The sequence below is a fragment of the Lichenostomus cassidix genome, chromosome 1 (genome assembly GCF_008360975.1).
Source record: "Lichenostomus cassidix isolate B80296 chromosome 1, HeHo_3.0, whole genome shotgun sequence".
Classification (NCBI taxonomy): domain Eukaryota; kingdom Metazoa; phylum Chordata; class Aves; order Passeriformes; family Meliphagidae; genus Lichenostomus; species Lichenostomus cassidix.
The window spans coordinates 27,706,336-27,720,326 of NC_139479.1; the positions used below are offsets into that span (position 1 = coordinate 27,706,336).

The 13,991-nt window shown below is 37.9% G+C and overlaps 1 protein-coding gene across 3 annotated transcripts in view; it reads left to right on the forward strand.

Moving 5' to 3' along the window:
* Positions 1-13,991, forward strand: part of TGFBRAP1 (transforming growth factor beta receptor associated protein 1) — a 36,488-nt gene that overhangs the window by 411 nt on the left and 22,086 nt on the right. For 2 of the 3 annotated variants that reach the window (XM_085054079.1, XM_085054089.1), the window contains exons 2-4: positions 2,437-3,138; positions 10,060-10,254; positions 11,186-11,340. In XM_085054079.1, coding sequence (XP_084910205.1) covers positions 2,454-3,138; positions 10,060-10,254; positions 11,186-11,340 — 1,035 coding nt within the window. In that variant the 5' untranslated portion in view covers positions 2,437-2,453. Of the gene's footprint in view, positions 1-1,355; positions 1,451-2,436; positions 3,139-10,059; positions 10,255-11,185; positions 11,341-13,991 lie in introns of those variants that run through there. The other variant, XM_085054096.1, reaches the window with a different exon arrangement.

Below are 13,991 nucleotides of genomic sequence, written 5' to 3' on the forward strand. Positions count from 1 at the left end.
AGGTTATTGCTTAACAGCAGCGGGGCAGAGCTGCTTCCCACTTCTTACAGGAAATCAGTGCGTGCGGGGCTATTAGTGCGCTTCAAAATTAGTGTCTACTAGGCTGATAATTTTCCTGACTGTTGCTTTATTTTGTTTTGACAGCAAAACATGCCCATTATCTTGTTTTCCGGTGTTCTGGACATCTAAAAGTACTGTAAAAAATACTATCTGTGACTATGGGGTGGCCTCTTGCACTTCAGAGGAACAGCATGCTCTGCAGGACCTGTTCCTTTACAGTGCTCACAGGCCCCTAAGGTTTTGTAAATGAGAACAAGATAAATGTTAAAAAACAAGTGACATCCAAGTCATGGGTGTTGGCATTGGCTGTTCCTAAAAGCTTTTTCTCGCAGCTTTTTTTTTTCCCTAGATCAAGTGTTTTCATTTCTTTGTTACCAGACTTATGCAGTACTATGGATTTTTTGTTATTTCTGTTCAGGAGTCGTGTATCTGCTAAGATTTCTTCATTCCTTTAATTTTCATCTACTTTCATTTAGGAAATTCTTTTGGGCTTTTTAACATATCTTGATCAGGAGCAAAATTCTGCATTTCTCCCAGTGGGATACATTAACATTTTTACTTTGGCCTTACAGGTACATTAAGTGCTTGGCAACTTCAGGTACAAAACTGCCTGACCTCTCCAGGCAGTAGTTTATCACTTCAGGCTACACACAGGCTCTTAAAAACTGTTGGGGCTGTTTTGGCAGTCAACCTTTGGACAGCCCTCTCTAACTTAAAATGCCGTATTTCTTTTGATCACGTTGGAGGATAACATGGCTGTGTTGCCAGGCTTGCATTATCATTTTACCCTAGGCTGTTTCTCTAGTGCTTCCTTGGTTGATTTGGTCATAACACTGATTCACACTCCAGGTGAGGGTGGAATTTGAAAATGTCATGGAAGACCAAACTAAAATCTTTTTAACTTCTAAAAAAGCCCAAAAAACAAACTCTGAAATATTTAGCATTAGCGCTTACTACTGTATCTTCGTAACATGGTGTGCTCCTGGACATAATTTTAGCTTGATATAGTTTTATTTTGTGATTATCTGCAAGTTGTGTACCTAACCTTTTATCACTCAGTTATGGAAATTTCTTGCCATGATTTTTAGTATTCTCTTGCAAAAACAAAGGGTTTTGTTAGATGTAATAATTGGAAGCTAAATTTGTTTTAACTGTGTTTAGTTTCAAGTTTGTTCACAGGAGTATTTTGTTGATGTTGGTTTCTCTATTGGTCCACAGAGATTTCATTTGATGTTTTGTATCTCCATTGACTATGTGGACTAATTGTGTATGTTTGAGAGTTTGAGGAGTAATTGTGTATGTTTGAGATGTTTAGTCTTGTGTCTCCCCCTGTGTTGGCTAAGTGACCATTACAGACCAGTCATGACAAATTAAAAGGTGATTAAACAAGGTCAGCAGTTTCTCGTCTACTCTTCTTTGGAGTGTTGAGCACAGTTGTCTGCTGATTTCTTATAAAAATAACACAAGCCTGGAGTATAATAAAATTGCACATACTCTTTAAAACACAGTTAACTGCTTCATAAATTGCATCTGTCCCTTGACAGTGCTTGATTGCAGAAGGGTAGGCATAGTTTGTAAAATAAATAGTACAAATGCTGCTTAGCACTTAAAGACAGACTTTTGGAATGATTGTGATAGTGGAGAACAGAAACACTCTGAATTTCTGTCATATTGCGTCTTGAGCTTAATGGGTGCTTTATGGGCCATGCACTCTGCAGATATTTAAAAAATACAAACAAGCTACAAACCCAAACCACCAACTTTTATTGTGAGTTGGATGATACCTTGTATAAGTTATTATTTAACTGTCTTGGAAGGTACATATTTCTGATTGCTGGAGAGTAAGGAATGTAAAATATGTGTTAAAATGGAATATACCTATGATACTTTGTGAAAAGACTGTATGTTAATAGACCTACAATGGAGTGTAAAGCAACATGACATGTTAACTAATTGCACCAAATGCCTTGTGGCTTCTTTGGAAATCTAAGACCTGAAGCTTGTCTAGTTTTATGTACAGATGATAGAAACCTGTGCATGACAGGTTTATAAGTCACTAAGTACTGGCAATAACCTCTTGTAGTGCCAAAGTGAGAGAGCCAATGACATGCTGGTTACTTCTGGAGAAAGCATCACTTCAGAATAGCTGGGTGCTGTTGTGAATCTGTTTCAGAATAGGTTAGAAGTAGAAGCATACAATTTGATTAATTTCTGTGCTCATTAATGTACTTGCTCTGGCTTGTGTAGTTGGCTTGGAAATAGACCATTAAAAAACGCAGTAGTTAAGTTTTTGCATTGGTGAATGTTAAATTGCTACCTCTGAGGTTTGATTCTATGTGCAGAAGTAAATTGTGGGTTTTTTTTCTCTTTTATCAGATCATCCAGAAGACACAATGAGTGTTAAAGCTTTCAAGCTCGTTTCTGCTGTTGAGCGGGAGATGTTAATGGGAGACAAAAATTACATCAACATTGAGTGCATTGAGTGCTGTGGGAAGAACCTCTATATTGGAACCAATGACTGCTTTATCTATCACTTTCTGTTGGATGAAAAGGTATCGACAGCTGGAAAAATAACTTTTGCTGCCACCAAGCAACTACACAAATACCTGGGCTTGAAAAAGCCTGTGAGTGAATTGAAAGCAGCCTCTGCCCTTACCAGACTGCTTGTGCTTTGTGACAACACGATAACACTAGTGAACATGATCAACTTGGAACCTGTCCCCACCGGTGCTAGGATCAAAGGAGCTGTGACATTCACACTGAATGAAAACCCTGTGAGTGGGGATCCTTTCTGCGTCGAAGTTTGCATTATCTCGGTCAAGCGTCGGACCATTCAAATGTTCATGGTGTTTGAAGACAGAGTCCAGATAGTGAAGGAAGTGTTTACTCCAGAGCAACCCTGTGCTGTGGCTGTAGATGGTTACTACTTATGCCTTGCCCTTACTACACAGTATATAATTTTGAATTATAATACTGGTGTCTCCCAGGACCTATTTCCTTATTGCAGTGATGAGAAACGGCCAATTGTGAAAAGGATAGGCAGACAGGAGTTTCTGTTGGCTGGCCCCGGAGGCCTAGGTGAGACTAAGGATTTTAATTTTTGCAATTTTTTTTAACTTCTCTTAATTTCTCTCAATTTTTGAAGCAAAACTTTCCTGATTGTTATGTTGCTGCTGCTGATGATGATTATAATGATGATTTCCTTCACAGGTCTCTATTGGAATGTTGAGATAAAAAGGGAAATGGTAAATTTTTGGTACTTAATACTATTATAACTCTCCTGGTTTTTTAAAATTCACAAAAATCTATGATTATTTTTATTTTAATCACGTGTGTAGAGAGCTTCATTTCATAGTATCTTGCAGCCCTTAGTAAAAAATCGTTGGGTACCAAGTGAAACTTCAAAGTCTGATAGACAATCTGTAGAGACTAGTGGGACTGTGTTTGTGGAACCCCATGTTGCTACAAAATTGTTAAATTAGTGTAGATTAATTAATTTTTTCCTCAGTTTCTATTTAGAGGAGCTCATATGAAGCCCATTTTATAGATTTTAACAGATTCACAAGTAGTAGTGTGTTGTACTATGGTGTTAGTAAGAAATGTTAGTGCAAGATGCATCCTAACTCCTATAATAGTAAATACTGTCCTAAATGTCCTGTTTGCTTAATTCTTTTAATAGCATTTTTCAGCTCTGTGTTACAGAAAATGATAGTTTAAGTATTGTAAAACCAAAGTTAGATCATGTGAAATGATGCTCTCGTCTAATAGATGACTGTAAGGACTACTGTAATCTGTCTAAATCAACAATATGCTGTGAGGTCAGTAATCTTGAGCTTTTTTTGGAAAAGCTGCAATATCCCAGAGCTGAGAGACCACAGGCAGAATTCTTTCATGCTGTTTGCCATATGACTCTCATTTTAGAAGATGCAGTTATGTGTTCTCCCTGACACATTAGGAATAGCACAAAGTTCACAACTGTTCACAAATAACACAAAGTTCACAACTGTTTAGGTTCTTAATACAGGTTTTGGCTTTTTAATATAAATTCCAAAGAAAATCAAGTGTGCAATCAGTTGCTTATATTGAAGTTTTGTTTTGTGACCAGAATGTAAGATGTTCATCAACTCCCCAGCTTTTCCTGAAAGAAGTAGACACTAAGTGGAATATGAGTTTATGTGAGTTAAAGATGTTCTAAAGTGAACTTGTTGTTTTGGTTTTTTTCCAGATATAGGGCTTTTCTAAGTCATTTTGGCTGTCCACTTCTTGTTAAGGCTCTTAGTTGTTTTAAATGTGGACATATATTTGTGGACATTAGGTGTTTTACTAGTGCTGGGGAAGCTAAAATTTGTGAGTTAGCTGATTTTCTAAGAAGATTCCATTCTTAATTTTTTTAAATCATTTTAGGTATGTCAAAGCAGATTCTGTTCAAGTAATTTCTCTCTTTGGTTTTTTTATTTGGTTTTTTGGTTTTTTTTTTAGTATAAGAATATACTTTTAAGAGCATAATTATATTTAGTTAGAAATCAGAATTTTATGTAGTCTGACTTTATCTTTTTTCTGGTGTCCTGTAAGAGAGATACCTGAAAAGAAGGTTACTTATGAAGTCCAACATCCTTGTGTGAGTAGAATGTCCAGGGGTTAGAATGTCAGGTAGGGGAGATCTGAAGCAAGTGCACTTCTGCTGCTGTGAACTTGCTATAAACCACTCTTTTCCTCATGGTACAGGCAAAGTCTTGTACTGCCTCAGAGACCTTAGAGTGTTTGCTACCAGTTGCTTAATTCAGCTTGTGGGTTTTTTTAAATCTCCTGTTCTCTATTCCCTCCCCACCAATGTTTTGACTAAGTGTTATCCATCTTGCTGTTTCTCCTTGGTAAAACTCCTGGTGTCTTTAACACTTACCTCTTTAAAGTTATGAAGATGGTTGGGCACCTTTATAATAGATAAGCATTGTGTGTCTTGGTATTTCAGGTGGGCCTCTGCTGTAAAATGAATGGACTCGAATTGGCTTGATGTAAATCTTCAGTTCTAATTTTGATTTGCTTTTGTATGTCACATTGATTAGGCCATGCTTGTTTGGCACTTGGTAGAGCATTTATGGTAAATTCAGCCTCTTTTACAGAGATGGATATATTCTGCATTAATATATTTGGCTTTTGAGTGTTTGAAGTGACATTTATTTATACTGATTTGCTTTTGAGTTAAGACTGGAGTTTAGATTGGCAGAAAGCAAGTGCTCAAAATGATAATCAGAGTAAAACATCTGAGTTTGTGTATGTAACCTTTTTCTTTATCTAGACTCTGGATTTTAAACTGATTGTTGGAATTGTTCATAGCAGATCCTTGGCCTTTGCCATTTGGTACTTGGTCGTCTTTACTTGCAGTTAGTATTTAGCCCATTCTTTCAAAAGGAGGAGGAACTTCATTTTTGGTGCTTCTTCATTCTGTCCAGTAATTAGTTAACTTACAACTGAAAATCACTTCTTTCTGATATGTATGAAAGTATGCTTACCAAAATTCAGTTTTTGAGTTTGCAAAGCTTTTGTTGCATGTTTTTACCCATATTTCCTGCTGTACAGAGGCTTTAAGTGTTTAAAATTACAGCAGACACTTCTTCATCTTGGCAAGGGATTTGCTTCCCAGCACCAGCTGGAGCAACTGCCCAGAAACATCTGAGGTGTTGACTCAGCCTGTGCTCCCAATAGAGAGTGCAGCTCCTCACACCTTGAGCTGAACAGAGTGCCTCCTGCCTCTTGCTGAGACTGGACCAAGGAAAAATGTTATCCTTTCCCATGGGGGACATATCCTTGGTTGAAGATTTCCATTGCCAAATAAACGAGATGCAGTAAGAGGTCAGCAGAGTTCATGGCACTAGAGATGGCAGAAAGGAAATTAAATTTTCTCCAGGAGCCAGGCATGAGCCTTGAATCTCTAGCTGTATGGAGGGGAAGGACAGGCTGAGTCTCTGCTGTTCTGTGATGGCTGACACTGGAAACTCGTGACTTCTCATAATAGGAAGAATTCTCCTCTGTTTGCAGATCTACATCTATGTAATATGTTCAGTGCTTACAGTAGCAGATGAAAAGAAGGAAGTTCTGCCCAACAAATCATCTGAGCCTGTACAATGCAGTAGCACCAGGAGGAATTAGCAAGTCATAGTGGGAGACTCCCTCATATTGGAGATGGGAGTTTTCTCATCAATCCTGCTGGTAAGGAAGAACATCTTGAGGAGGAGTGCATGGATTGTGCAGGTCACTAGCTGATTGTATACTTGTGGTGAAAGGTTTTGTCTTTTAGGACTATGGATCCCTATTTAAGGAAGACATGGGATCCACCAGGACAAGTGAGGCAAAAGCATTTTTGCCAACTTGAGTGAGCAAAGGGTGAGTTGGATTTAGATTAGGCATGGTGGTAGTAGGCTGTGTTGGCAAACAAATCAGTGCAAGATGGTGTGATAAGAGACTTTATAAGCAGCAAACAGAACTGAAGAAGTTCTGCTTCAGGTATATGCAGAGAAAGGAGCCTTTATAAAACATGGTGGTAGTGAAAGCTCTCACTTTTTCTGGGAAATCAGCGCACCTATGTGTTAAGAGCTGATATGGGTGTTACCCTTTACACAGGAGCAGTAGGAAGATGTGGTGGGATGCCTTGGAACAAAGGGGGAAGTAGATGAGAGTTTATGGAGTTGGGTTAGAGAGCAAACTAACATGGGTGACATTGTGGTGAGTGCCTGGTGCATGCCATTTAATCAGGAAGAAGATGTAGGTAAAACTTTCTTTAGGTAACAGGAAGAAATCTATGTTTTCAGGCCCTGTTTTTTAGGGTACACTTGAACCACCCCAGTACCTGCTAAAAGGGCAGCACAGTAGGAGACAAGCAGTCCAGGAGTTTTCTGGAGTGCATTGATGAGGACTGAGGAGCTGGTGAAGGGATGTGCTTTGTGTAACATCAGTGTGTTATCAACATTGTTCTCATGCTGAATCCAAAGCACCAGCTGCTAAGAAAGAAATTAACTCTGTCCAAAACCAGGGCAGAGGCCAATGTCCATCTGGCACTGACTCTGCTGAACACTATGAAGGGCAACAAAAAGAGCTTCTACAAGCATATCTGCAGCACAGGAAGGCTAATGGATGCCCACTGGTAAATGGGGCAGAGGACCTGATGCCTAAGGGTGTGGAAAAGGCTGAGGTGCTTAATGCCTTCTTTCCGTCAGTCTGCTGATATGATCTTCTTTCAGGAATCATCAGCCCTTAGGAACAGTGGGAAAATCTGGAGCAACAAAAACCTGCCTTCAGCAAAAAAGGATCAGATTATGGAACATTTAAATAAACTGGACAGACAAACCCATGGGACCGCATGGGATGTTCCCATGAATGCTTGAGGGTGATTGTGAAAGTCATTGTGAGGCCAATCTTTATTATCTTTGAAAGGTTATGATGATCAGAGGATGTTCCGCAGGACTGGAAGAAAACAAATGTTTTCACTCATGCCTTAGGTGATCAAGAGAAAGGAACCAGGGAAGTACAGCCAACCATACCCTGATCCTCAGGAAGGTGATCAGAGAAAATCCTGGAAGCTATTCCCAAATATAAAGAGGCCGAGGATGTGATTTGAAGTAATCCATATGGATTTAAAAAGGGGAAATTGCCTGACCAGACTGTCTTCTGTGGTTAGATGCTGGCTTGGTGAATGAGGGGAGAGCAGTGATGCTGTGAAGTTCAGCAAGGCTTTGACACTCTCTCTCGTGACATCCTTTTTAGACAAACGGATGAAGAATGAGCTGGAGAAACAGTTGAGGTGGATTGAAAGTTTGCCTGAAAGATTTGTAGTCAGAAGCACAGAATGCAGCTGGAGGCCAGTCTCTAGTCTTGTATGCCAGGGGGGCCAATGTGAGGTCAATACTAGCATCATTTTAACAACAGGGATGGTAGGGAAGAGCACACCTTCAACAAGTTTGCAAGTGTTACCAAACATTTCTGTATCTCTTGGTGCTGAAAACAGGGTAGCTTCATTTTGGATAACTCTTGTAATCCTTGGGTAGCCTATGGAATTTTTAATACAGATTTGATTGCCAACCTCATCTCAAATTTCATCAGATGTATTCCCGTTCTACAAAAAGGCTGTGGTTTCTGGTTGTAGTTGTTACATCTATTGTTATCCTTAGGTGAGAGCTGGATTAAGACAGAAAATGCATCATTCTGCCGCAGAAGCCCTAGTATTGAGGGCAGAGGGATGTAGAGATATTGACTTGAATGCACACCCTTTCACTTCCATAGAGGATTTTTTTAATTACCTAAAAAAGAGCTCTTTCATTAAAAAAAAAAAGGTTTATAATTATTTGTGTTAGAACATCATAGAAATAAAAAGCCTAAGAATTAGTCTTTCAAATATAATGAGCCCTAAGTTTACTACTGGTTAGTATGTATTTAGTTCAGCCTTTCTCCCACGTTTTGATATGGGATTCTAGCACAGGGTAACAACTGAAAACCTTTAAAACTGGACAGTACGTTTTGCCTGACATAAAATTTTACTTCTGAGCCATAGGAATATCAAGATCTGTAGAGTAAATTGGGAATTCTGTTATGACCCAGAAAGTATTTTCAAAAGAGAAATTTCAAAAGTGAAATTTCAGGGTCATTATATATCATGACGCAGGAAGTATTTTCTGTGAGGTGCTCTGGTTGTAGTGAAAGATCTGATCATCTAATCATTGTAGTGAAAGAGAACCCTTAGTCAAGGGGAAAGGGCTGATCATTTTAAACCTGCTGTAAGGGATTCAGAAGCTTAGTCTCTACACCGTAGTTGTGTAAAAGTCTACAACCTTCTGTTTTGTTTTCTCTGTTATCCCTTTTTTTTTTCTCCTCATTCCAAGATGGTCCTTGTACCCAGCGCGCCTTGCCTCATTATCCTCTGTTTGGAGGAGATTTTGTAAATTGAATAACATAATCTTTTAATCTCTTCTGTTCTTTAGAGCTCAGACTTATTCTGCCAGCTGTCAAGTGGCTCACTGCTGCCAAAGATCAGTTTTCGTGGGCATGTCTTTTTAGTAGCATGAGAATACTTGTTTTAAGGGGTATGAATTCATATTTAGAACAGAAGTTTACACTGTACTTCAGTACGGCTCAGCTGGTAAATGGTTACTGAACTAGGCCTGAAAATTCTGACTGAAATTTTTCTTCAATTAATGTCTCAGAATTGGGAAATATCAAGTAGCATGAATGGAACCAGTGGCATGTGGTCCCAAAGCAATTTAAAAGGCTGTTAAGCTAGGAGAAGGATGGAGGACAGAATAGACATGAGGAAAGGTGGTGACAAAAAAACACCCTGCAAATTCACTGAAGTTTTAATCTGGTTATTTTGAAGACAGCATAGGAGTTATCACTGGGATAATAGAAGGTCTTTACTCTGTGCTGCTTTGTACACAGCCTCTGTATTTTTTCAAGTGATTGAAAACACAGATGCTTCATAGGAAGTGACTCATCCCAAGGAGCTGGGCCCTTGTTCTCTGAAAATGTTGGCTGTAGCAGAAGTGGAGAAATAGAAGTAAACCATTGTGTCCGCTAAAATGCTCTTTAGACCTTTTTCCACTACAAGAACAAACACATCTGCATGCCAGATAGGTCAGGTGGTGCAGCTCTGTAACTCTTACTGAGGCAAGATTGTTTGAAAATGTGTTACTGTTCTGAAATGTATTCAGACTACATGGCATAATTCCTATAAGAAAGCTCTTCAATTTACTAAACTTGAATAATTCTTGCTAGTTTGATTCAGTATTCATCTCCATTTTTTGCATTGTCTGTTCTTGGACTAAAGGAGAAAGGAAAAAAAAATAATTGACTTAACCAACATATCTGTCAGGTTGATCTGTTGTCCTTTGGCTCCCTGCTATTGCATCTGCTCTGAGACTTTCCAGTGCTGTACCTTGGTACCCATGCTTTGTGTGGGAAAACAACAGTCTTCAACTAGCATGAGCCTCAGGCTTTGTTTTTCCCTTTTTGTAGGCATGTTTGCTACTGTAGATGGGATTTCACAGCGTGCCCCAGTGCACTGGTCAGAGAATGTGATTGGTGCAGCTTTGTGCTTTCCTTACGTGGTTGCTCTTGATGATGAGTTCATTACGGTGCACAGCATGCTGGACCAGCAGCAAAAGCAAACCCTGCCTTTTAAAGAAGGTCACATTCTACAGGACTTTGAAGGTATTAAAAAGGACACTTTGTCGCATCAGTAATTCTGGAACAATCTCTGCAGTCACTTTGGTTTGTTTTTTAAACAAAGTATGCTTTCCTGGTTAGATTCCTTGCAGACTTCAGTAATCCAAAATTCCACACTTCTAACAAAATGTATGCTCATTAAATGTGCTCTAATTGTCAAGTTAATTATTGGGTAGGAGTCTATGGAGTTACAGCTTATTCTTGTAACTTGATTATTTCTTTCAAAGGAGCAATGTTAATTTAATGCTACAACTCCGTAATTGTGACATACATGTATTTGTCCATTGACTATTCTGACAAAATTCTAACATATTAGAAAGGAGTACAAAAGAATAATAAGTTTTTAAAATATCTATGTAAGAGGTTTAAAATTTGATCTTTCACATAGAATTGTTAAAAAAGGGAAAATTTTCTGTTGGTCTGTACCTCAATTGAGTATTCTTAGGTGTGGAATATACTATGCTACTACTACTTTTTTTAGAGAAAAGCTACAAGCTCTAGCACTGTGAACTGTAAATTACTTCCTAGATTTGGCATACAGCTTACAATTTTCAAATGCGAGCCTGGGGAAATACCAGTTAGTTAAAAGTTCCTATTCTCTGGAATCTGGGCAGTAATTTCAGTGGCCTTACCAATTTAGTTCATCATGAGTGATTATAGACAATTTCTCTTACTTTGAGTGGAACAAAATCTACTGTAACTAAATAAATTTACCATTATCTCTGTATTTCTGAGGTGGAAGTTACAGGTAAACTGTACTGTCTAGTAAATGTGGTAGCAGCAAAGCTCAGTTTTGGGATTTTAATACTATTTAGGTTCTTGTATCTTAAATTGTGTATCTTAAAACTTATTTCTGAAATTGCTTTTCTTTTTTTTTAGAGGCTGTAAATTTAATGTATCTGTTTGTTTTGTCCAGGAAAGGTGATTGTGGCTACTAACAAGGGTGTGTATATCTTGGTGCCACTACCTTTGGAAAAACAGATTCAGGATCTTCTAGCTAGTCACAGAGTGGAAGAAGCCCTTGTTTTAGCAAAAGGAGCTCGAAGGAATATTCCAAAAGAGAAATTTCAGGTCTGTTCTTCCTTTAATTTTCATGAAAAAGTAAATTTCATGGTGGGGTCATGTATTCCATTGGTAGAGTGATTGGAGGGGGTGGGGGAGGAATTTACATTGAAGAAAAGTCATAATACCTTTTATGATTTCAGCCTGAGAAAATAGATATTCTGCTAAATTGATTTGTGTTTGTAGAGGCTGTGACATTGGCAGGGCTGAATGCTGTTGTTCTGGGGTTTTATTGAATTTTTTCAACAAAAAAATTCTTTCATGTGTGTAACTTGAGAGAATGGAAAACAAGACCAAACCAAAAACCTAGTGACAAAAAATCCAGTGGGATGCTTCTTTAGTACTAGATTCAGTTATTATTTGCTATTGCTGTTTAAAAATGTGTACTTTATTTAAAATTAGAATTTTGACATTTCACTTTTTATTGAAGATTCTCACTGTATCCTAAACTCCACAGTAGTACAGCTTCCAAGTTAAGTGATGGGAAATCTTAAGCAAATACATCCTACTTCCAAGCTCTTACAAGTAGCACTTGTGCTGCTGTGTAACTCAGATTTAAAGGTTTTTGTGTGGTGAAGTGTGTTACAACTCTTTGATTACAGCGTTGATTAGAGATTTCTACTCGCTCCCTTCTACCTCTGATTTATATTGCAATACATATTCTACTGTATTTGTTCCTATTTAGAGAATTGGAAAAAGCAGCATGGCATCTTTACTCATGGAGTAGGTAAATTAATATTTGACTTCATTTCTTTCCTATTGTAAAAGCAAAATTTGATCTGTAACCTGCAAAAAAATCTGTGTTTTTCTTTTCTTTAATATACTTTGAAGCATTTTGTTGCCATTAAAGCAGTTGTGTTACTTTTTGTTTGTTTAGAAAGATGTAAAGTTTGGAACATGACTGCGGAAGTTGCAGGATTGCAATGGTTCAAAATTATTCACTGTCAGGATTTTTTTTTTTTTTTTTTAATATTTCAAGAAGCTTCTAGTTCTATTTCATTTCAATTTCGGTCAAGGTCCTTGAAAAACAATCATTAAATTAAATGAAAGTTGCATTAGCTTTCATTTTGATCCTTAACTCCTCTGTTGAATGAGCAGCTGGGAGACTGATGGAACAAAAAAGCTTGTTGAGAAAAGAGTTCCCATCCTTTTGTGAAGGTCCAACTACCTGACAGTACTGGAAGCCGAAAAGTATTTAGGCAAATACAGAGTTCAGTTTCCAGCATGTTTTGCTTTGCATCTTCAGTTCCAACTTTTCCCTTCCAATCTGTTTAAAGAAGCAAACAAAAATCTTGCTGTGAGGGCAGGATGCATGATCTAATCAATGTCTTCTATATGTGGTGACCTATAATTTTCCAATTCTTTCTTTCCAGTTATGTAGATCTAGTGTGGGAGATGACTGTGTTTTGCCACAGGGTGAACTACAATCCATTATCTAAAATATGTGATGTAGAATTTTGTTCCTCCTCAGTGTTCTTGCATTTAGAATTTTTCAGTCTTTAAAATAAGTTACTTTCTTTTCACAAATATCTTCAGTTTACAGTGTTGGTCTTCCTGAAATTAGTTTCATGGAATGTTGCAAGTTCTAAGTTAGTGTGCTTTTAAGGATGTTCAGTTGCTTTAAGTCAATGCTACAGCTGAAAACCAGGAGCATAGTACTTGCAAGCAAAATAGCCTAGTCTGTTTCTAGAGCCTATTTGCGAACTGATATTAACCAACTTGAATTGGTGGAGTCTCTCACTGACTCCTATTAAAATGACTCAACTTGTCTTAATTGTTGAGACATTAGTCCAGTTTTTCAGAGCTTATCTGTTGCTGGAAATGTAACATGTTGAGTTTGCTTTCTAAGGTAACTCTGATACCTGGTGTTGTCATTACAGGTTTGTTACAGGCATATCAGACTTTCTTTTACTGTGGCCTTGTATAGCAGAAATCTGTTGGACCTAAACCAAATTAAATGCCTTACATACATTTTTTGCAACATTTCTTTGGCATACTTTAGCTGATCACACAATCACTCATTTCTAACTCCTTTCTGAGAGTTGTCCTTAGATAATAGATATCTATTAGTTAATAGGTATCTTCTGGTAGATCTCTTCAGGTACCTATTTTGTAAGCATTACTGAATCCTGAGCAGCTGACACTTTAAAGGTCTTATTTTGCCATTTTGTGTAAGCAGTAGAAAGGAGTGCATAGGGTTGTCATTAAGGCACTTGATACAGCCACTATAATTTATCCATACATAGTAGATTATTAGTGTCTGGTTCATGAAATATAGTGTTTCGTTTGTCACATGATGCTTTAGTTCTGCAGATTACAATGGCTGATGCCATCTCATGAGTGACTTGAACTCAGTCAGGGCACTGTAGGGCAGATCTTGAGGACATGGGGTTTTTTTTTTCACTACAGTTCAATACTTTGTCATTGATGCATGCATAGGTGCATGCTCTCCCTCTGTATATCAGCATAAATATATACATAAATGCTGGTAATGCAGAATGAGGGTGAATAGCAGCAATGAAGTACTGTACTCTCAGAATTATTTGTACAGTCAATATTTAGTTATTGGAAAGTAGCAGGTCATGCCTTAGTAGCTCTAACCTGTTATTTAACTTGTGGTCCCTGCAGACTGCAAATTTAGCTCTGCCATATCAGAGGAA